This window comes from Rattus norvegicus, chromosome 9 (genome assembly GCF_021556685.1).
Source record: "Rattus norvegicus strain SHRSP/BbbUtx chromosome 9, alternate assembly SHRSP_T2T, whole genome shotgun sequence".
NCBI lineage: Eukaryota > Metazoa > Chordata > Mammalia > Rodentia > Muridae > Rattus > Rattus norvegicus.
The window spans coordinates 41,772,433-41,793,392 of record NC_141542.1 but is presented as its reverse complement, the minus strand read 5'-3'; the positions used below and the strand labels follow the sequence as shown (position 1 = coordinate 41,793,392).

At 42.6% G+C, this 20,960-nt stretch overlaps 1 protein-coding gene across 2 annotated transcripts in view; it reads right to left on the bottom strand.

The window, feature by feature from the left end:
• Col9a1 (collagen type IX alpha 1 chain) overlaps positions 1 to 20,960 on the bottom strand; it is an 82,836-nt gene that overhangs the window by 49,351 nt on the left and 12,525 nt on the right. Inside the window, 12 exon segments of one of the 2 annotated variants that reach the window (NM_001100842.1) lie at positions 435 to 491; positions 1,264 to 1,296; positions 2,132 to 2,185; positions 3,734 to 3,787; positions 4,158 to 4,181; positions 6,661 to 6,696; positions 6,963 to 7,016; positions 11,287 to 11,349; positions 11,465 to 11,500; positions 11,834 to 11,908; positions 13,287 to 13,307; positions 14,071 to 14,154. In NM_001100842.1, coding sequence (NP_001094312.1) covers positions 435 to 491; positions 1,264 to 1,296; positions 2,132 to 2,185; positions 3,734 to 3,787; positions 4,158 to 4,181; positions 6,661 to 6,696; positions 6,963 to 7,016; positions 11,287 to 11,349; positions 11,465 to 11,500; positions 11,834 to 11,908; positions 13,287 to 13,307; positions 14,071 to 14,154 — 591 coding nt within the window. 2 annotated transcript variants of the gene reach the window in all.

Sequence of the window (20,960 nt, the reverse complement as noted above, 5' to 3'; positions counted from 1 at the left end):
AAGTATCATAATGGCAAAGTGGGAGAAAAACACCTTCAGAAAAATCTGTTCTATACAGTTTTCCCAATTTTTTTAACCAGAACACTGTCAAATGCACATATACAAAGTGTATATGCACAGTCTCCCTCCACATCCCTACCACTATCTTCCCCACAGAAGGCAAACATCTGGTCCTGGACTTCAGGTTTAAGTTTCCTGGCTCAGAGCATGCTATGGGCATCTCCTTCCTGAAGTACAGACATTCTGTAACTAAGCAAATGCACCTCAGTAGGATCCCATCGGGGGCACTGGTTAGAACTTCCTGGGTGATTTTGTACTGCACACAGAGAAAACAAAGACAGACTCGACTAATCCATCTAAGGCCAGTGGTTAGGTGGTCCTCTCTTTCTCTGAATATAATCCCCTTGAGGATAGAATAACAAAATTATTCTTACTCTCATGCCTGGTAGGCCTGGATAGCCAGAGCGACCTGGTGGGCAGGAATTGGGGCACTGAAAGGGAGAGAAAAGAAGAGAGAGAGAGGTAAACCAGAGCACCCATTTTGTGACAAGACGGAATCTTTTTCAAGGAGTCCAACTAAAAACACCAAAGCAATAATAATTATTAAATAATCCTGAATCGCTCTCTCTTTAGTTTTTATTTTTAAATATAGAAAAGCACAAAGCATTCAATAGATACCCTGCCACATGCTAATCTTCTTCATGTTACATGTTAAAATGTCGTATTTACCTCGGATTTAATAAAAGAAATGAAATTCTTAGCAGTGGATTATACCATAGCTTTGTCTGCTTGCTCCCTTCTATACTGAAACAACCCCATCCTAAGGTCACGGCCTTTCACTATGGGAGACAAAATAACATTGGAGCACTTTACCACCAGCATTTGACTCCTCCTCTGAACATAAAGCACCTCCCAAAACTAAAGTACTCCAGTGAAAAACCACGCCATGGAATAGAGCCAAAGGCTGAAAAAGAAGCAGAAATCGTTCTCTAGTGAGAAACCTAACACCACCTGAGGCTATACAAGCCATCCGTCCTCAAGCCCCGCATGGCTCTGTGGTGTAGGTTAATGTGAAACATGAAAGTCTAGTATATTCCAGTCAGATCCTTTCAAAGATCATCTGAAGACTATCTGGTCTTTGAATTTAAAACCATTGTCTTGTACACATGTATAAAACATCATGATTGAATCCATTGTTTCATATTAGTATATGCTAATAAGAAAACATTGCAAGGCATATTGTATTAATAAGAAAAACCTTACCAATGGGTCTCCATCATGAAATCCAATTGTTCCCTAAGGTAAGTAAAACAAAAAAAAGTTAAGAATAAAGTAGATGATTGATTTTGATATGAACAATTGAAGTTTTCGATGTTTGAAAATATAAGAATATCAGTTTTATAAGTTACAAGGGAAAAACAGAAACATACTATATATGTTAATGTTTGAAGACTTGATTGATGGGCAATACCTTCGAAGATCCCTAAATCTTATCCCTAAATAAGATAGCTGTTTATCTATTTAAGAGGCTGAATGTCTGGCAATACAAAGTAGGGCACTCTGAGAGGTAAGTAAAGACATAGAGTATCACACACTCCAACTATTTTTCTTATTTCTACTATAAAAAACTGAGCAAGAACTAATTTGCCCAAAAATGCTTCTTCTGCAAATCAAAGTTTTGAACACGTAAGAAATTGCAACTATTAAAGGGCTCCAAACAAATATGGTATCTTCTGAGGGAACCATGTTTTAGATTAATGGGGTTCCTCTATTATCCTAAAATGAACCAGGCTATGAATGGATTAAGAAAGAGAGAGAGTAATGGGGGGAGGGAGGAAGGGAACGGGGAGGGAAGAAGGGGAAGGGAGGGGAGGGGAGGAGGAAAGGGAAGGGAAGGGAAGAGAGGAGAGGAGAGGAGAGGAGAGAAAGAAGAGAAGAGAAGAGAAGAGAAGAGAAGAGAAGAGAAGAGAAGAGAAGAGAAGAGAAGAGAAGAGAAGAGACCAAAAGAACAGTAGCCATTTTGAAACTGGAAAGCAATGGTTTAATTAATAGACACTTCCATGTTTGTTTCTGTGGTTTCTTCAGCCCCTACTCTCAGAGGCAAAAGAAAGGTAAACTGAAAATTACTTACACTAGGTCCTGGGGGTCCAGGAGGACCAGGTGGTCCTCTTTTCCCAGGGTCGCCCTAGGTCATTTCAAAATAGAGACAAAGAAGTTACACAAGGTTTAGAACACAGAAACATGAAGCCATGAGAGAATGATATTACTCAAAAGTCTAGCAGAACTCAGGCAGTCATTGGCCTGCCACCAAACCCAAATGAAGGAATTCTGGCCACACCAAGGTAGAAAATACACAGAGGAAAACATAAATCAACCATCCATAGGATAATAACTCTACCCTCTTGAAACACAAACCAGAAAACCCATGCGTTGTCCCAGCTGGCCTACAGATGAACCAGAGTACCCCATGTTACTAGAGCCATTCAGACAACTAAAGCAAAAGAGAACTTGTGTTCAAGCCGAGAGCAGAGGGTCTATCTCTGCAAACCCGGGTCTTCCTTCCACTATCCACCCACCCTGCTTGGTCACTGTACGCTTGCAATGATCGCTAAGTTCAAATAAGCCATTCAGTGGAAGCGGGTCTAGTTACTCTGGGCTTACTGTTGTCACGTTTCCCTTCTCAATAGTGTGCATGAAAAGTCAGGAGCATCATGGTTGTTCCAAATATGTGATTGTTTGTATCCATTCATTCGTAGCAATGTATGCAAGGAACAGGAAAACATACGTACAGAAGAAAGATAGCTGTGACCTGACCCCTTTCCTCAATGAACTTTTAGTTTCATACCTTATCATAGCACCAGTTCTTCAACATATTTAAATGTTTACAGAATAGCACATGAGACACCTCTTATTGACAATTTTCTCAATCAAGTTTACTTTCTTTCGAATTATAATTCAATTCTGATTATAATTCAATGCATCTACTTTAAATATGTGTAGGATTGTCATACAGGTGAAGGCAGGTACTAGATAGAACGAGGCCTGTCATTGGATGAGAAGGAAGGAAGGGCCAGAGAAAAGTTTGAGGGAAGAGGAGACTGGAACTGGAAGAGACTAGAGACTGGAGGAGAAGAGAGAAGAAGCTGCAGAGAGAACATGGAGGCTGACGTTAAGATTCCATTCTGTGTATTTACAGGTTGTTTTGTAATATTCTTAAGGGATGGATGTGTATAGGGCTTTGTATGTTTAGGTGGGCACTTATATCTTATTAATTGGATCAGAGGTTATTGTGTTGTGTGTTCTTTCTTGTGGAGAATTAAGTTTAAGAGAGTGTGTGGTGGCTGGAATTGGAATTGGGATGTATGTTTCTGGTAAGATATCTACCAGACATCTTGGGGCACTACAGTGCCAGATCTAGATGGGGTAAAAGACAGCCTTTTAATATAATTTTACAACAACGAATATGCGTAGTGATAACTGAGCGCTATTGTTTAATTTCACATACATATTTTTAGCACGAAAGCCACTGAGTCCCAATCCTAGAAGACAGTGTAACAGTGGATGATACCCCCTAATTTGAAATTCAATCTGGAAGTCAGAAAGCCATGCTTCACTGAAATAAAATTCATCTACACTGTTTGGAATTTCGGGAGGACGTGGACAGTGGCGAGGATGCTCCTAGCGCTTTCTTTCAAATTTGCAAACGTCAATCAAAATGCACCAGGGTACTCACAGCAGGGCCTACTCGGCCAAGTTCTCCAGGAAGTCCTGTGGTCCCAGGAGGGCCCTGAAGCCAACAAAACAGAAGGACAAACCGATTTATGCATACATTTGCAGCCCACCACAAATGCTACCAAAGATGATAAGACACAGGCTTAGAATTATCTATCTTTGCTAGTGCTGGCTTGCAGCGAGACAATAATTCATTTAACGAAACTCTAATAGGAAACAGAGATTTCCTAAGTTGGTAATTTCCTATTTGGTGTTTGGTATCCCAATTTGGCAGAACAGGGGTCCTGTCCTTAGGAACTATGTAACATGATATAGGCAGGTCTATAAGCCCCACTGGTTAGTGTAGTAGATACAGGGTCAGGTCAGACGTTTAGAAATAGAACATTTCCTAGAATTTTAAAAATAAACAATGAAACAATACTTACAGGGGGTCCTGGAATGCCACGGCCCTAAAAGACCAAGTTAAGAATAGTTATGGCTTGTGCTTTAAATATCATAGGAACATAGAAACATGGCTCAATTCACAGGAGCTGACACTCTCCCACCCTGTAAGTAGACAACTTATATAAAAAGAAAAAGAAAACTCTGGATTGGAGGAGCAATGTCACTCTGCCTCAGATGAAGCCAGAAGCTTGTTTCTGGCCCGCAAGCCTTCCTTTGATTCTATGCTGACCAGTACCATTTCGCTAAGGCTTTTAAACAGAAATTCAAAGAATCTGTGCGTGCTCTCCCTCCCACACAGAAGGGAAGAAGCTGTTCGTGCTTAGCCTCACTCAGCGAGGTGCCTCACAACCAGATAACTAAAAGATTTTCTTCCTCTGTATACCAAACCTACATTAAAGACAACACAGCTTTATGGGGGGTAATAAGTGATATTAGGCTCAGGCAAGTAATAGGCACAGAGGGGCAAAGAGGTCATTTTTTTTTCAGAGTATTGGACTAGAGAGATAGCTCCTTGGTTGCAAGTGCTGGGAGCCCTTCGAGAGGACACAAATTCTGTTCCCAGGGCTGACATCAAGTGGTTTACACAATCTACAATGGAAATCCCAGGGAATGCAAGGCTCTGGCTTCCAAAGGTACTTGCATGCACATAATACACATGAATTCATGCAGGCTCATGCACACATAAATAAAAAGTAAATTGTTACAATAAAGATATTTCTCTTTAACAGTATTGTTATATTTCCACACACTAAGTATAGTAGATATTTAAATTAACTTGGTATCATTCCTGCAGTAAGGGATCTCTATGGAATATGCTATTTGGTTTTAAAGCTTCTCATTTTACCTCCCTCTCCCCTGTCTTTCATGTCCTGTGTTCACACCAGACTATACACAGTTATGGGTTGAAGCCACATGTTTATCCATCCCATCTCAATTCCCAACACAGAGAGCAGTACACAACAAACTCCAACAAGCAGGGAATCAGGCATAACTAATAAAACAAACAAGTCAGTCTCAGAAAGTGTTTTACTGAGACAAAACACCAAAACCAAAACATCAAGTCAGGGAGGAAAGGGTTTGTTCAGTTTACAATTCCACATTGCTGTTCATCAACAAAGAAAGGAAGTCAGGACAGAAACTCAAACAAGGAAAAAGCTGTAGGTAGGAGCTGATGCCATGGAGGAGTGCTGCTTACTGGCTTGCTTCTCTTGGCTTGCTCAGCCTGACTTCTTATAGAAGCAGGACAACCAGCCCAGGGATGGCAGCATCCACCATAAGCTGGGACTTTTCCATAGATCACTAGTTGAGAAAATGCCTTACAGCTGGATCTCATGGAGGCGTTTCCTCAACTGAGGCTCCATCCTCTCTGATGACTCTAGCTTGTGTCACATTAACACACAAAACCAGCCAGTACAGAAAGACAAGCATCACCGTTTTTTTTTATTTTGTTCTTGTTAGGAGTCCTAGATTTTATATAGATCCATGCAATCATGATCTAAAAAGCAGAAGTGCAACTGTCTTGGGAGCCCATAGAAAGGGGTGAGTGGGGGAGCACCCTCTTAGAGGCAAAGGGGAGGGGGCTAGGATGGGGGTTTGTGGAGGGGAGACCAGGAAGGGGGACAACAATTGAAATGCAAATAAATAAAATAGCCAATTAATGAAAGAAAGGAAGAAAGAAAGAAAGAAAGAAAGAAAGAAAGAAAGAAAGAGAGAAAGAGAGAAGAAAGGAAGAAAGGAAGAAAGGGAAGGGTTGATAATAGGAAGCAAAACAAAGGAGGTCAAGAGACAACAGCCAAGGGAGCCAAGAGCAAGCAAGAAGGGAGAAGCGAGTCTAGAAAGCACGTGTACGCGAGCACATGAGCACACACACACACACACACACACACACACACATGTGCGCACATGCGCACATGCAGAGAGAACACTGCACTTCCCTGTTGAGCAACGTGGGGCCAAGGCGAGTGAAGAGCTAGCTCCTTGGTTGAGATTTTATCAGATATGCAGCTGTGAGTGGCCGGATGCACGGCTGAGAGTTAAATTATTAAACCATGCCTGGATTATTGCTATTATTGCTCAAGGAATGTTTTCTGGCATTGAGATAGAACCAGCAGTTACACCTAGGCAATGTGGCTCAAATCTGTAATCCCAGCCCCCAGGAGGCTGAGGCAGAAAGATCACTGAAGCCATCCTGGACTACATGGTGGACTCCAGGTCAGCCTGGCGAGAGGATCCGACTCTGTCTCAAAATTAAATTATGTTAAGAAATCTCACCTGATATGGATGTTTATTTTATTCCATACATTTAAGCTCTTCTACTCACAATAGGTACATATATGCCTACTATGTATAGTTATATAGGATAAGTCATATGCCCTTTGCCTTGCGTGTTATATAGAACACTGCGTTGCACTTTTCCTCACTGTGGCAGAGTTTTACCTAAAGATGCATTTTCAGTTTTGCTGCTTTACTGCTTAGAATACTTACTGGAAATCCACGAGACCCAGGCACACCAGGTTCTCCCTAAAATTAATAAATAAATAAATAAATAAATAAATAAATAAATAAATCGCTTCACTGTAGTATTTGCCACATATGCACTCTTCATACTACCTACTCTTTGTAGCACAAATATGAATTTATGCAAATTGAATGGATACCAACATCATTAATACAGTCCACCTGACGCTCAGTGTTTCAGTTGACTTCCGAAATCGAATGCCTTTCTTCTGAGGCATTTTTGTTGGCATTTGAGGACACTGTATAAATATTTGTGATAGCTAACTTACTTTTTGTCCCCTTGGTCCAACGGAGCCCGGGGACCCATCAGGTCCTGTTAATCCCTAATGAAGCAAGAAAAATAGTGTCAGTACTCTCATAAGAGCCCTAGAAAATAACACTGAGGAAAGTTTTTAACTAGTTATGTGTAGTTTGGTAGCCCATGGGTAACACGAGTACTGATGAAGTGATACTTTCCAATAGATCCCTCTTTTAAAACATTTACCATAGACTCTGCTTTTGGCTTCTGTTGAAAATTTGTCAGTTTAGTAACTGCACTGTCTCGGGTTCAACAGTTTAATGGGATTTTTAAACCTCTGCTTTGAGAAAATACAACGTAACAGTTGCAGTGCTCTTCAGTTGAGCCAAATGGACATTGACTCCACCCATTTGCCAGATTTATGTAAATACTTTACCTACAAAATAAAAATATCATGTGTCTTTCTAGATGTGGAACCACAATGCCTTGAAAGCTAATGCAACATTTTCTTAATGTGGAATAAATACAAATCATTTTAAACCCTCCAGCCGTTTTCTAGCAAACCGATAACTTAGTGAAGAATATTAACTTTTAGTTTAAAAGAGCTTGAAAGCATGCATTTTCCCTAGTAAAAACATGTAACAATGTGTACTACCCGCGCTGCATAGCTTAAGCCTAGAGTCTTTGTCTAGCCGTCATATCTCATGCTAAGATGTATTAAATGCATTTTCTATCCATTTTATCATTTCTATTAATACTTATGTCATCATCTTCTTCCATAAAAAGAAGAAATGGAACCATGATAACAAGCCAAATCTGGTTATTAACCACAACGTGACACTTCTTTGCCTCCTCGGATTCTTTCGACGCCTGGCCATCTTCATAAACATTGACCTTTCAGAATAATGTTTTAATTAACTACTCCTGCTGTGAAACATCTCCGAGAGCTGCAGGCTTTGTCCATTCACAGAATGAAAAGCATCTCACGTCATGCCTAGATGGCGTCACAAAGTTTAACCATAGCCCCTATACGTGATTGCACTTCTTCTCCCTGTCTTATTTGGGTCCTGTAAGAAGAAAACAGTTAACAGGGCTTTCTGAGCATCCTCAAGCAAACAGCACCTGCAGTAATCCCTCTATGGATCATTGTCCACAATGTAACATAGTTGGTCCTTTGGATACAAGGTTATAGGCAGACTCCAGTGTCTCTATTCTGCTTGACCACAAAAGAAAGGAAAATTCAGCTTTGATGGGTGCAGAGAGGCGGGACTGGAGATACAGCGAGCACACACGGCATGCACAATTTTCAAAATCCAATTTGCAATAAAACCCTCTAAATCTAATTTCAAAGGTATTACAGAGGAGTAATCTCTCCAATGGCAGGGGGAATTGCCTTCATATGAATGTTTATGCAGACAGACCTCCATATAGAATAATATCGGAGCTGTGCCGTGAGCCTTCCCACCACCATTTGTCAGGGAGTACCTGTCGTCGCCACCATTTCTTATTTCCTGCCAGCATCCCAGCAGCTCAGCTGAGGGCAACAGGGCGCACCACTAGAAGCACAGCTGTAATACAAGTCTACCAAAAATCTACTGCACATGGGAAACGGGGTCCCACTCTTGGATTCTGACAAATGACTCCTCCAACTGTCATTTTGTTAAACATCACCAAAAAGATAAGTTTCACAGTGAAATGAAGAGCAGAAGACAAAGAGATTGGAGATCAAGGTCCCTCAGTTCACTGTCCAAAGAGCTCTTCCAGGCCTCCCTAAGTGTTTTATTCTCTGAGCTTTGGGCAGAGTGGTTGGTACGCTCTGAGGGGGTTACTTCTCACTGTTCTCAGAAACGTCCTTTCTCAGTTACAGTGAAAGGCTTTAACATCAACTCAATGAGAGGGGAATAAGAAAACTCCCCATCTGCAGCAGTCACAAGTGACTCTGATCAAAGGTTGAAGGAGATGATACATTAAAGTATTTACACGCAATCATTGAATGCCAATTGTAAGTGATTTTCAACACTTTTACTGTAGTATGTGTCCTTCATCCTAGCTGGTAACATGGGGACTAAAACATCTACTATCACTCTTTTTCTCTATTCTTCCCAACCACTCATCTATTAAGAAGATGAAACCCAGCCCATTCGGATGCCAAGACCATAGACAGATTAAGAACCTCATTGGTATCTCCTAGAGAAAGACCTGAATTGCCTAAAATGAATTCAATAAATACAAAAGTCTCTGTGGTCTTAGCAGGTACATAACTCTGGATCTCCGAGGAAATTATTTAACCTTATAAGTTTTTCACTTTCCTTTTTATGGGAAAATAGCATTAGAATGATCTACTTTCTAGGTGAGGGTAAAGCCAAAGGGGGTAGTATCTGAGATGGTGCTTGAGGGAAATACTCCAAGCATGAAAAGACCACAGCTAAGTTCTCTCAGATCTAAGGAATGCTAAAATGCTGGTGTGTGTGGGGGGTTTCTCCCTTTTTCCCACCTCTTTTTCCCTCTGTCTTGTGCTTTCTTCTTCTGTCCTGGGTTTCTTCTTATGGACCATTTCAGGGTCAAAGGTAATGCTCTAAGAAGCCTGTACGACTTCTGATATTATAATGTCTTTTTCGCACTACGGAGCTATCAATATAGACAAAGAAGAACTGTGTATTTGTTTTCCCAATCTATTACAAATTTCAAAGCATGTTCATGTGTTTATCCAAATAGGAATACATAATGTTAAGAAAGCAGGGGGGATTTTTTTCTGATTTGAGTTATTAAAAAAAAAAGAGTGGTTAAGCAAGTTTAAAAAGCACCATTAATCTGAGGAACTAGCTGGGCCCCGTGGTGCATGCCTATAATTTTCTAACACTGGAGGCAGGATTTTGAGTCGCAGGTCCAGCAAGTCTGCTCAGCAAGATCTTATATACATAAGCAAACAGATAGTCTGAGGGACAGTTACGCCCAGCATTCTGTCTGAAATCAACAGGAAGACAGAATTTCAGATGAATGGTTTATGTTTCAACTACATTTTTAAAAATCTAATCAGAAACTTTCTCTTCCTCCAAAACAAAAGGCTGGCAGAAGTTCAAAAGCAAAATAGAAAGTCAGCTTATATTACATTAGGAACTGACCTAGTGGCCTAGAGTTGTCAGACAATTTTCCTATGAGTTGATGATTTCAAATAATTCGCTCTCTAAGACCTCGATAGCCAGTAAGTTACATAACCTCATTTGTATCCAAACACCTAGATGCTTATGCGTTGCCATTTGAAACCCACAAAAGAAAAAGAAATTAAGCTAGGAGTTTTGAACTGTAAGACAAAGTCTGTCTCCTGAAACACTAAATAACACGGAAAAATATACGCCCTCACCAAGCAAATCGCAGCAGAAGAGGCGTGTCTGAGTAACAGCTAAAATGTAGCTGGTTTGTTCTCTCAGAACAATGGAGCTTTTAAAAACTTGCAAAACCTCTTGGAAATGACAGGTGCATGTTTGGGGGTGCTTTCTTTCTTTAGAAAAGCCTGGAGGGTTTGCAAAACAAGTGATAGTTGGTTGGGAAGGTGACTTTAAGGAACCCTGGGAAATAAATGCCATCTCTTTGCAAGCCAGAGATAAAATCAGGTTCTCAGGAAGGACCAAGGCAACTATGCGCAGCTGTGGGGGGAGGGGGGGTGCTGAGAAAGCCGAACTTATGTCACTCTGGAGAAATAGCATTTACCATGTAGTTGAGCATCTGAATGACTTCCCAAACTGATTTTTAACTTCCCATTTTCCAAGCTGATTTTTAATGTCTTGTTTATCTGTGCCAAGAACTTCCTGCCCCTACTGTATCCCAACACACTCGGCACCCTGAGCAAACTTTCATTTAAAAAAAAAGCATTACTGGGAATTGAAATACTTTCTGTTCTTTCCTATGCCCACCCTGTTTTCTGTTGGTGTTGGGTTTTTCCCTGAATTTTAAAATTATTTTCTTATTTTGTGTGTGTTGGGTGTTTTGCCTATATGTGTACTCGTGCACCATGTTCGTTGGTTGAATTTCCCAGAGACCAAAAGAGAGCCTCAGATCTGGAACGGTTGTGAGCTGCCCTGTGGGTGCTGGGGATTGAACCCTGGTCCTCAGGAAGAGCAGCACCAGCACCGACCAGCACCCATATGCCATCACCTTCTTCCCTATGCAGGCAGTGGAGGTGACAGTTTATAGGCTGAATAGAGAGTGACTGTTAGAGACTGGAACCGCTGACTTCAACCTTCACAGGACATTTTGCAGGGCACCACAATGTTTCTCCCCCCGCCCTCTGTCTCTCCTCTCCCTCCCCCTTCCTCCCCCCCACCCTCCACGCACACACACTAGCACTCTATACTCACATCAGCTCCTGGAGTGCCTGGCTTGCCTGGTGCTCCTGGCTTGCCCGGGTCTCCAGGAGGACCCTGAGCAGCGGAGAGAGAAAAAAATGAAGCAAAGTTGAGATTCTTCAAACACACCCACGTCTACAAAACACAACTTAAGGAAGGAAGTGTGGCACCATGATGCCAATCAACTTACCGGAGGTCCGGGGGGACCCTTTGGACCTCGGTCACCCTGCAGACACAGAGAAAGGAGTAAAAGTAATGCGTGAGTAAGAGTACCTGAGGTCCCACCAAAGAGTCTCGGGCATGCGCACCACAAAGATGTTGGCAGAAGCCAGGCTCTAAAGATAGTTGCTGTCCCAAGGGTCCACAGGCACAGAACTAGTCTCTTTTCTAACAATTCCCAAGCTACAGTATTAAATCTAGAACTTTCACTACCGCCAGTATTAGTTCTATGGGAGTGACAGGGAGGAAGGGGCCACCTGGCCCTTTCTAACAAGCCATCCAAAGCTGAAGAAATAATGAAAAAGGGATGGGTTAGAGAACAAAGGACATAGAAACTTACATCAATACCATCTATGCCCGGAACTCCAGGAGGCCCGGGAGGCCCCGGAGGCCCCTGCTCACCCGGAGGACCTCTCTGCCAAAAAACAATGCAAGGGTTAGTGGAGAATAACGTGCACACAGAGCAAGCACGCTGGGTCCTTATTCCCTACACACACACACACACACACACACACACACACACACACACATCGGCAAAGACGCCTCTCTGGTAGATAGGTTTTTGAACCAAAACAGTGTTTCCAACATTCCACTAGGTAAACTGTCCAAGGAGAAACAGAAGAGTGGATGTCTTTAAATGGAAGGGGAGTTCACTGGGCCTCGCCTACCCAGAATACATTAAAAAGAAGGGGGATGGATATCTAATGTCCACTTACAGCCAAAGGGAGTTAAGAAATAAGTATCAGGGTCATTCGATACCTCCACTGCCGATCAGTCATTTGTCTCAAACAGAGCAGGTAAGACTGAATCAGCCCCAGGACAAACAGTTACTTTACCACCGCAAGCCTTTCTTTGTCCAGTAGACTGGGAGCCGAGTTGGGGGACGGTGGGGGGGGGCAGTAGGTTTGGGAGGTATGCGGCAGGAGAGCCTTGCATTCAGGAGCCTGACCTCATTTCACTTCCACCAGCAGTGACACTCCCTGACAAGAGGTCTTTGCACCTCGCTTCAAAAGCTACACAAATTTCTAACAGACCCTTAGCTTGTGAGGCCTTGTGTCGCTTGCAGACAGCTGTTTTGACAGGTCTACAGGGAATACTGGCGCCTGAAACAGTATAAACGTGTTGCTTTAGGGAACACTTTTTTTCCTCCCCCTCTGCTTCTAGAGGGAGGAGGGGGAAAGGGAGAGAGAGAGAGAGGGAAAGGCTGCTTTAATCAGGAAAGACTTTGTTTTCCTGAACTCCAAGGACCAGACAGGTTACAATGGGGTCTCTGTAAGTGAAACCTCAAACCTTCCCTGGCCTCCCTGCCAGGAGCCAGGGGAAGGGGGCGGGAGGGGGGCAGTCTAGGGAGAAGTTGCTGGAGTTCTGGTGGATACAGGGCTACCAGGCTTCAGTCCTAAATCGCTAGCAGAATCTCGAGGTTTAGTGGTTTTTCTACAGCAGCAGGAGCTAGAGAAGGCTTTTCTGAATTTTTTGAGCGTGACCCAGGGTTGAGGGAAGAGGTAAGAAACAAGAACAAACAGCAAATGTGTAAGCCCTAGTCTTGAATCATGGGTCACCCTCAGTGCCTTTAGAGTCCAAGTGGGGAAACAGCCCCTTTCCCCCACATCGAAGGATCATCGGGGGCTACCCATAAGCACTTGCTGGAGGTACTTCAGGCTGCAGGGGAGCTGGCCTGGGAGCTCTGAGGGTATTCCATGGCTTCTCGCAACCAGGACAGCTTCACCACCACCTACTTTTCCTGTCACATGCTTGGGAAGCGGAGTGTTTTAATTTTTTTGACCCCAGCTTACCTCATCGGTGGTCTGGCTGGTCTGCGGACAAAAAAGATGGAGAAAAGTAAGGTGCCCGGCAAAGTCGCACAACTTACTTGAGCAGCACATAAGCGAAGCCCCGACAGCATCAGTGACAACCCAAGTGCTCCTCTTCCCCAGGCAGTCCAGGCCATCCCTGTTGCTCTCTGCCAATCCTCTGGCCTGGCTCTGCAGCCCGATGCCCTCTAGACTTCTAGACCCCGCTAAATGCATAAAACGGCACTTGGACCTCCTAATCCACCCAGGGTAGTGGTTGCAAAGGTGACTGGCCAAGGGGACCTGGGTTCCTTCTCTTTATGAATGGCCCTGGAGAGGGTCCTGGGGATTGGAGGAGAGCAAACTGGCCGGGAGGAGGGATAGAATGACAACAGTCCCCGTTAACCCTTTCCTGGCAACTGCACCAAGACCTAAATGCACAGTTCTTCCTCAACCCCACCCTCCTCAGTGTAGCCTCTGGCTGTCCCCAGAGTCTGCCAAGGGTCTGTGCCCTACAGGGGAGCAGACCCCCTCCCCAGTTCTCCTGCAGAGACACTTCCAAGTGGTGATGGTAAGCAGGTAAGCCACCAAACGGAGAACCAGACACAGGTCTGTTGGTGATGGTTCCTACAGCCAAGTTGCAAGGAGAACTTGTGTTTCTTCAATTCAAAGCTACTCAGTACAGCAAAGCACTACTCCAGGGAAAGAGACACACGCAGAGAGACTAGCAAACGTCTAGACAGTGACCTGGGGAGAAGCGGCTATAGCAGGGGCTTCGAGCACTCACTGTGATTCTGACTGGCAGTTCATGGCACGTCTCTCTCCGGGGTCTCAGGGGGTCACAGTGAATCAGCATCCACTGGAGTTCAAACTGGTGAAAAGCAACACAGTACGGGTTACGTCCAGAGGAGTAGCGTTGTCCTTGGTTGTTGTGGCTGTTCAGTGTGGTCTGTAATCCTTACTAGAACGGAAGCCGTTTGAACTTAGCTCAGTGAAGCACGGCCCTAGCTTTTGCCTGAGCACAATTTCTAACGGAGATGGCTGGCGGCCTCCCCAAATTCCTCTGTCTTGGTGCTCCCACCAAGGATACCTTCATTTTGATTCCTGGAATCAGACCACTGGTGCTGACTTCCGATTTCTGTCCTCACCACAACTTCCAGAAGTAGATGCTATTAAAATGAGGTACACAGAGGACAAAAAAGTGTCCAAAGCACTAGCCAGGAAGAAGCGTCAAAGAATGCCCTGAGAAGCAGGCCTATCCCGTCCACGGGAAATACTTCTGCTAAAACTTCACCTGCGAGATCAAAGACAGATATAGCAAGAGGTCACTGCAGAGACTACAAATGGAAGAAATAAAATGTAGTCCTGGAGGAAACATCCCCATGGAGAGGTAGAGAAATCTAGAACTTGATGGCAGTGGAAGGGGGGCTCAAACTATTCAAATACTGGATACTATTGTTCAGTATTTAAAGAGAGATAAACTTCTAAAGACTTAAAAGCCAGTGCAAATAATGTCTGATTCTCTCAGTAGGGTATTAAGGGAGGAAAATTAAAGCAAGAAAGAAGCAGAGGAAGCCAAGCATTGCCAGGTCTAAATCTGAAGAAACCCTTAAACGACAAGGCAAAGATAACCTTGCAAATCCCACCAGAAGTCAAAAGCCATGCAGGGCCATCTTCTAGGGAGGCAGATTCCTTGTTCTGCGATGGAAACCAGGTCCGCATGTCTTGGTCAGTAAATTCTACTGGCCCTAGCAGACAGTTAGGTGACCGGGTCTCAAATCTAAACACTGCTGCTTCTTTCTTAATGATTTCCATTCCTTCCCGCCTGCCAATTGGACCAGCTCTAGAAAGATATGGGATGCATTTCTGCCAGCTCTAGAAAGATGTGGGATGCATTTTTCGTCATTGCTGCAGACACCATCACCACCACCACCCAACCCCCATGCCCCCGCCCAGAGTTGGCCCTGGGTAGAAAACGGAAGTTGAGACACAGCACAGCAAAGTTCTTCCTTTCCAATAAACCTAGAAAGAATCAAGCCAAAGGAGAACACCTGTCTTACAAGAGGGGAACTCATGGAGCCAAGTGAAATAAAACCCCTGAGCTGCTATCAGGACCTTCTTGAAGGTGGAAGATTATGTCTAGGTTCTGCAGCACGGTGCCGTGCTGACTTTGCAGTAGAACCCAGACATCCCTCAACAGATTTGCCCAGCTCCCCAGCCTCTTAGAGTTAAATCACTTCAGCCAAACACTACTTTTATCAGAGTCGTCTCATTTACTGGGAAGAAAAGAACCGGTTTAGTTTTATTTCGAACGGCAGTAGGAGTTTTAAAAGGAAGACGGAAAGTGAAATAGGAATAATTTTTTACTTAATGGCAGTGGAGTATGTGTCATCGAAGGCTGGTGACAGATAAAGTGAGACAAGGGGGTCGATTCATTCCAGCGGGTCACAGAGCTAGGAAGGGGCAGAGGATTTCCAAGGTTTCCTAATTGATAACTTTTCTACCTCACCTCCCAACATTTCTGAATAACGCTCACTAGCTCCACAGCGTGTCGTGTTTCTGACACGGGTAATCAATGCCTTTGTCAACCGGGCATCTATGTGAAAGAGGGATAGAAAAGAAAAGAAAGGGAGAAATGAAAACTTCGTACGCTCATCTATCGTCTTCTAGAACCTCCAGAGCTGGATTAAGCAACTTTCATTGGGATTCAAAACTGTCCCCATCTTGTGCGTTCACTGCAGAAACACGCCCAGGAAAGTCCTCTAAATATCAACATCTGTGTCTATACGCCATCACAGTCTCATGTGTGTGGCAAAATAGCACATGGAAGGGAGAATTATCTTTCCTTTCCCCAATAGCCACATAAGAACTTAACCAGAATCTGAAAAGAGACTCCTCGTTCCCAATCTTCGAACTAAAAGACGACTCCACCCAATCTTGTTCACTAACTCTTGTGTGAGCTGGTCGTTCGAGCCAGGTAGTCACCGTGGGTGGATAAGACTTTCGTTTTGAAAAGTGATTCGCCCTTATAAGCATTAATTATATGGCCATCCAGGAAACCTAAATCCTTTGTTTAAATAGTTCATCAAAGTTACTTATTACAAACGTGAAATACTTCATTAAGCTGTCATCTCAAAAAAAAAAAAAGAAAAGAAAAGAAATGCTCTCTGAATAAATTGGTATATCCGATTAAATATGCAGAAAATGCAATTGTGGCACCCAAAAAACAGGGCCGTGAAACGTATTTCATCTGTGAATACAAGCTGAGCTGTTCAAAGTGCCACCATAGATCAAGGTTTTTTGAACACATCTGCGTATCCCCATAAACACCACCTACGCGCTAATAATCATCTATACAACAACCATTTTTTGGCATGCAATGTGAATTTCAATTTGCATGCTAATTATTTTGGAGGAAGATTGGCAGAGTGCTTTTGTAAAAAGTCCCTTTCATTAAACCGCTAAAATGCTGATTTCCACATTTCTCGTTTTCATACCTGGGCTCCTCTTCGCTCTTTGAATATTCACTGACAAAATAGACGTGACAAATATTTTAATTTGGTCCTCAGTCAACATCTTAAAAAAAAAACCCAGGATAAAGAAAGCATTGAGGAAATGAATATGAAAGTCAGTCAGTCCCATCTCCACAAACAGTTCCCAGTCTGTAAGGGGAGAAAAATGTGAATAGAGAAACAAAACCTTCTAAAAATCTACTAAGCTACTAAGAACACAATAGGAGATGCCATCTCTTCTACCTCCTTCTCTTGAGGTGTGTGGGAAGTTCGCATATCTGTCCAGCCATTGCAGACAGTTGGCATTGTCCAAATAGTCCATCCATCTCTGCAAACCTTAATCCAAGTTCATTTCTAAAGCTAGGTTAAGACTCACAGATGATATTAGGGTTGGGGTCCAGATTCCAACACTCTTGTCTTTATTTTGCTGGGCCGTTGAGAAAGACTAAGTCTTTGAACACATCTCCAGATCACTTAGAATGGTACAAGTTTTGATTTTTATAAACTGAATTATTTTTACAATTTGGTAGTATTAAGCATCTAGGCTAATTTTTGCTAACAAGTTTGAATCTTCATTAAGCTGTCTAGTCAGTGACTGGGAACAGAGCAGGAAGCTCTGCACTGCCTCAGAACCAAGAGAAATTGGCCAACATGACTTGGTACACTGAGAACATATTCATTTATTAAATTGTGTGCTTGGAGATAAACATTATGAAGGACACAAAAATATTATTTAGGACCACATATGTGCTTTAAAATGCTTTTAGCAATAAGTGTTATAGCACTCGAAAAGGTAACAAGTTTTTTTTTTTCTGACCTAATCCAACATATAATAACACATAACATGTGAAAGGATCCAAACACTAATTGATATTTTTACACACAGAGATGAGAGGATAGAGATTTTTAAAGAGAAGTAATGGGACAAACACAAGGGTCAGACCTATGCAGAGGAGAACCCACATTAGCTGGGGCAGAGTACTCAGCAGGACTTTTCTCAGTATGAACTCAGGAATTTCAATACTTTGAGTGTGACCATCAAAGATTTTTCCTCAGTGGATAGAGATGGTAAGAAGTGGGCAGCTCATTTTTGAAGCTCATTTCATGAAGATTCAGTTGAGCACGCGTGCCTGATACTTCAGGCCGGGAGCTATTACAGTGGGCTTCAAGAAGGATTGCATGCTGGGCTATGACCATGCATCCTAAGGTATCTGCCAAATAGAACTAAATTCTTCTCCTCCATCCACAACCTCTCCAGCTGCTGTTCTATTTTCTTCTCCTCTCTATACAAAACTCAGAACAGTGTCTGTACCCAGTCTCCAGTTTCTCTCCTCACTTTCTCTTGAATCCTTTCCAACTGAGTTTTCATTCCAGTGGGCTAGCAGCTCTTGGATTCATTCACTGGTCTCTCCAACCAACAGTCAACTGTCAGTCTCTGCCTCACGTGACCTATCCAGCCTTTGAAACAACTCTTGTTACATCCACATTAAATAAGTTTCTCCTCAACTCTTGAGAAACAACAGCCACCTGTTTCACTCATCAATCATATTCTCTTCCTTTTTAAATAAGTCTTCCTCATTGTGTCCATAATCCCTGCTCCCTCAGAAGTAAGCCTTCAGTACCACACTTATGACTTGATTTCACAGCTTTCATAATTCATAAGTGTTCGCAACTTCCAGAGTTCAGTTCTTGAATCATTCTGCCCCTTAAACTCCAGGAACTCACACCTAACTGCCTGCCCAGCATCTTCTCTTAGATGCCTCATGATGTGGTCTCTGCAACCATTGAGGCTACCTCTCATTTCCTGTTCTAGTCATCCTGCTTTGCAAGGGAACCTTAAATATCAGGCAATACCAACACCTGTCCCTTGTCATTCATGTTCCCTCTTCCGGGAATAATCTTTTCTGAGATATCTACAGCCTCAAGTCCTTTAGGCTATCCCAAAAGTGTTTACTTCTGAATGAGTCCTACTTCAACTTTCCACTTTGTTTTCCCTGGCAACATTTATGATTTCCTGGTATACTGCTAACAATTCAGCCCCTCCTGTGTCTCTCCCCAGAATGCAAGCTCTATTCGAACATTAGCTTTTGTGTTTCTTCATTACCTAAAGATTGCCTGTAACTTAAAAAATAGTTGTTGACTATTAATGACAGGACACAAGAACTACACACTGCTTAAGTCGCTACAACCGTAATGTCTTACATTTTTCAAACAACAGAAATGCTGACCATGACATCCAAACTTATTTTCCCGGGTTATTGTGCATGATGTGTGCACTGTATTCACATTTGTAGGCTAATGAGACTCAATGCTACAGAGTAAAGAAGACTGATAGCTTTTCCATCAACAGTTCTGGCATTTTCCTCTGAATCTGACGAGAAGAAATCAGAGTAAGGCATCAGAGATACACTCCTCAAGGCATGAAATCTGTCACGTCCTACGTTGATTTATTGGGAGTACACACAGGTAAAGAGAAGAAAGATTTGAGTTATGTATGGAGAAAGCCACGCAAATTTTCATCCTCCCTCCAACAAGACCAAACTCCCAACATGCATCCCTGAAAGGGGAGAAAGGTTAACTCTGTTTTCTAATAGAGCTGTACCAAATAAGTCTCCTAGGCGATCAGGCGGACAACAAACACTAAAGAAGCTGTCATAAAATAACATGCCTGCATGGTAAGCTGCCAGGAAACCACGATTCGTGGCGGGATAAATGGCCATCCTAAAATACAGGCACGAGGAGAATGGGAAACTAGAAATTTATGGCTTTAAAATCACAAGTAACAAACTTACAGACATGCATAGGGAAAAAAAATATATATATAAAATGCACCGAGCCCAGTAAATAACTATAAATGATGAGAATGTGTTTGAATGGTGGACCACATGAACACCCTCAAAAGCTTCTGGAAATTGGTTTCTTTTTCCAATTTAGAAAGAGAAGGGACACGTGATAGGATAGATGGATAGATGGGCAAAGGCACAAAGGACCACAGTGTGGGTCTCTTAGCGTCAGTGATCCATCAAATGCCTAGGTTCCATTTTTATTACGCAGTTCTTATACCTACCTCTGATAACTGACAATGCCCGCAGAAAGGACACTTGGCTTTTGACTTACTTACTAAAGAAAGGCAAGTGTTGAGCCTGTAACAAATGTCCAATCAATAGAAAGTCTAGAAGATTCAAATTAACCCAATCATACTCAGAAAATACTAAAAAAAAAGTATATTAACCCAATCACACTCAGAAAGTACTTTTAAAAATGTGCATGCCTTTCTGGTTTTGGACTATTTCATGTTATTTTTTTTAACTCAAAAATTCTTAGAAAGTGACACAGAGAATCTGCTGTCTCCAAACTGAGGGATAGGTTTCTTATTAGTATGGCTTTTCTGCTGCTCGTGATATATGCATATCAGCAGTCATTACCCTTTAAGACCTTAAGGGTGCTCCCAGAGACTAAACCACCATCCAAAGAGCACACATGAACAGACCCATGCCTCCAGCCCCATATGTAACAGAGGGCACCAATGGGAGGAGAAGCCCTTGGTCCTGCCAAGTGTAGGGGAATGTCAGGGTGGGGAGGCAGGAAGGGGGTGGTTGGGGAGGGGGGAACACCCTCATAGAAGAAGGAGGAAGGGATGGGATATGGGGTTTATGAACAGGAAACAAGGAAAGGGAATAGCATTTGAAATGCAAATAAGCAATATCCAATTAAAAAAATACCTTAAGGGAAAAGTCTAGGTGGTAGTAGGCTTCAATAATTCCCAACAAATTCAGTTTTTCAGGCAAATTGATGAAAAGCCTGAAAGGACAAGCTATGAGGTAAAAACAGAGGTCTAGAGGTCTAGGACAAATCATGGGCACATGAACTTTAACGACTTGTGTTGACTGCTTTAATTTTGAAGAACACAAGGTAATATGAGAAGTTTTTAAAAGTTTGGAAAGGAGGGGCTGGGGATTTAGCTCAGTGGTAGAGCGCTTACCTAGGAAGCGCAAGGCCCTGGGTTCGGTCCCCAGCTCCAAAAAAAAGAACCAAAAAAAAAAAAGTTTGGAAAGGAATAAATTGAATAGATTCTATGTATATGTGCTTGCCTATGTGCTTGCACATATATATATATATATATATATATATATATATATATGGCGCATTTTTTTTCTTTTTCTTT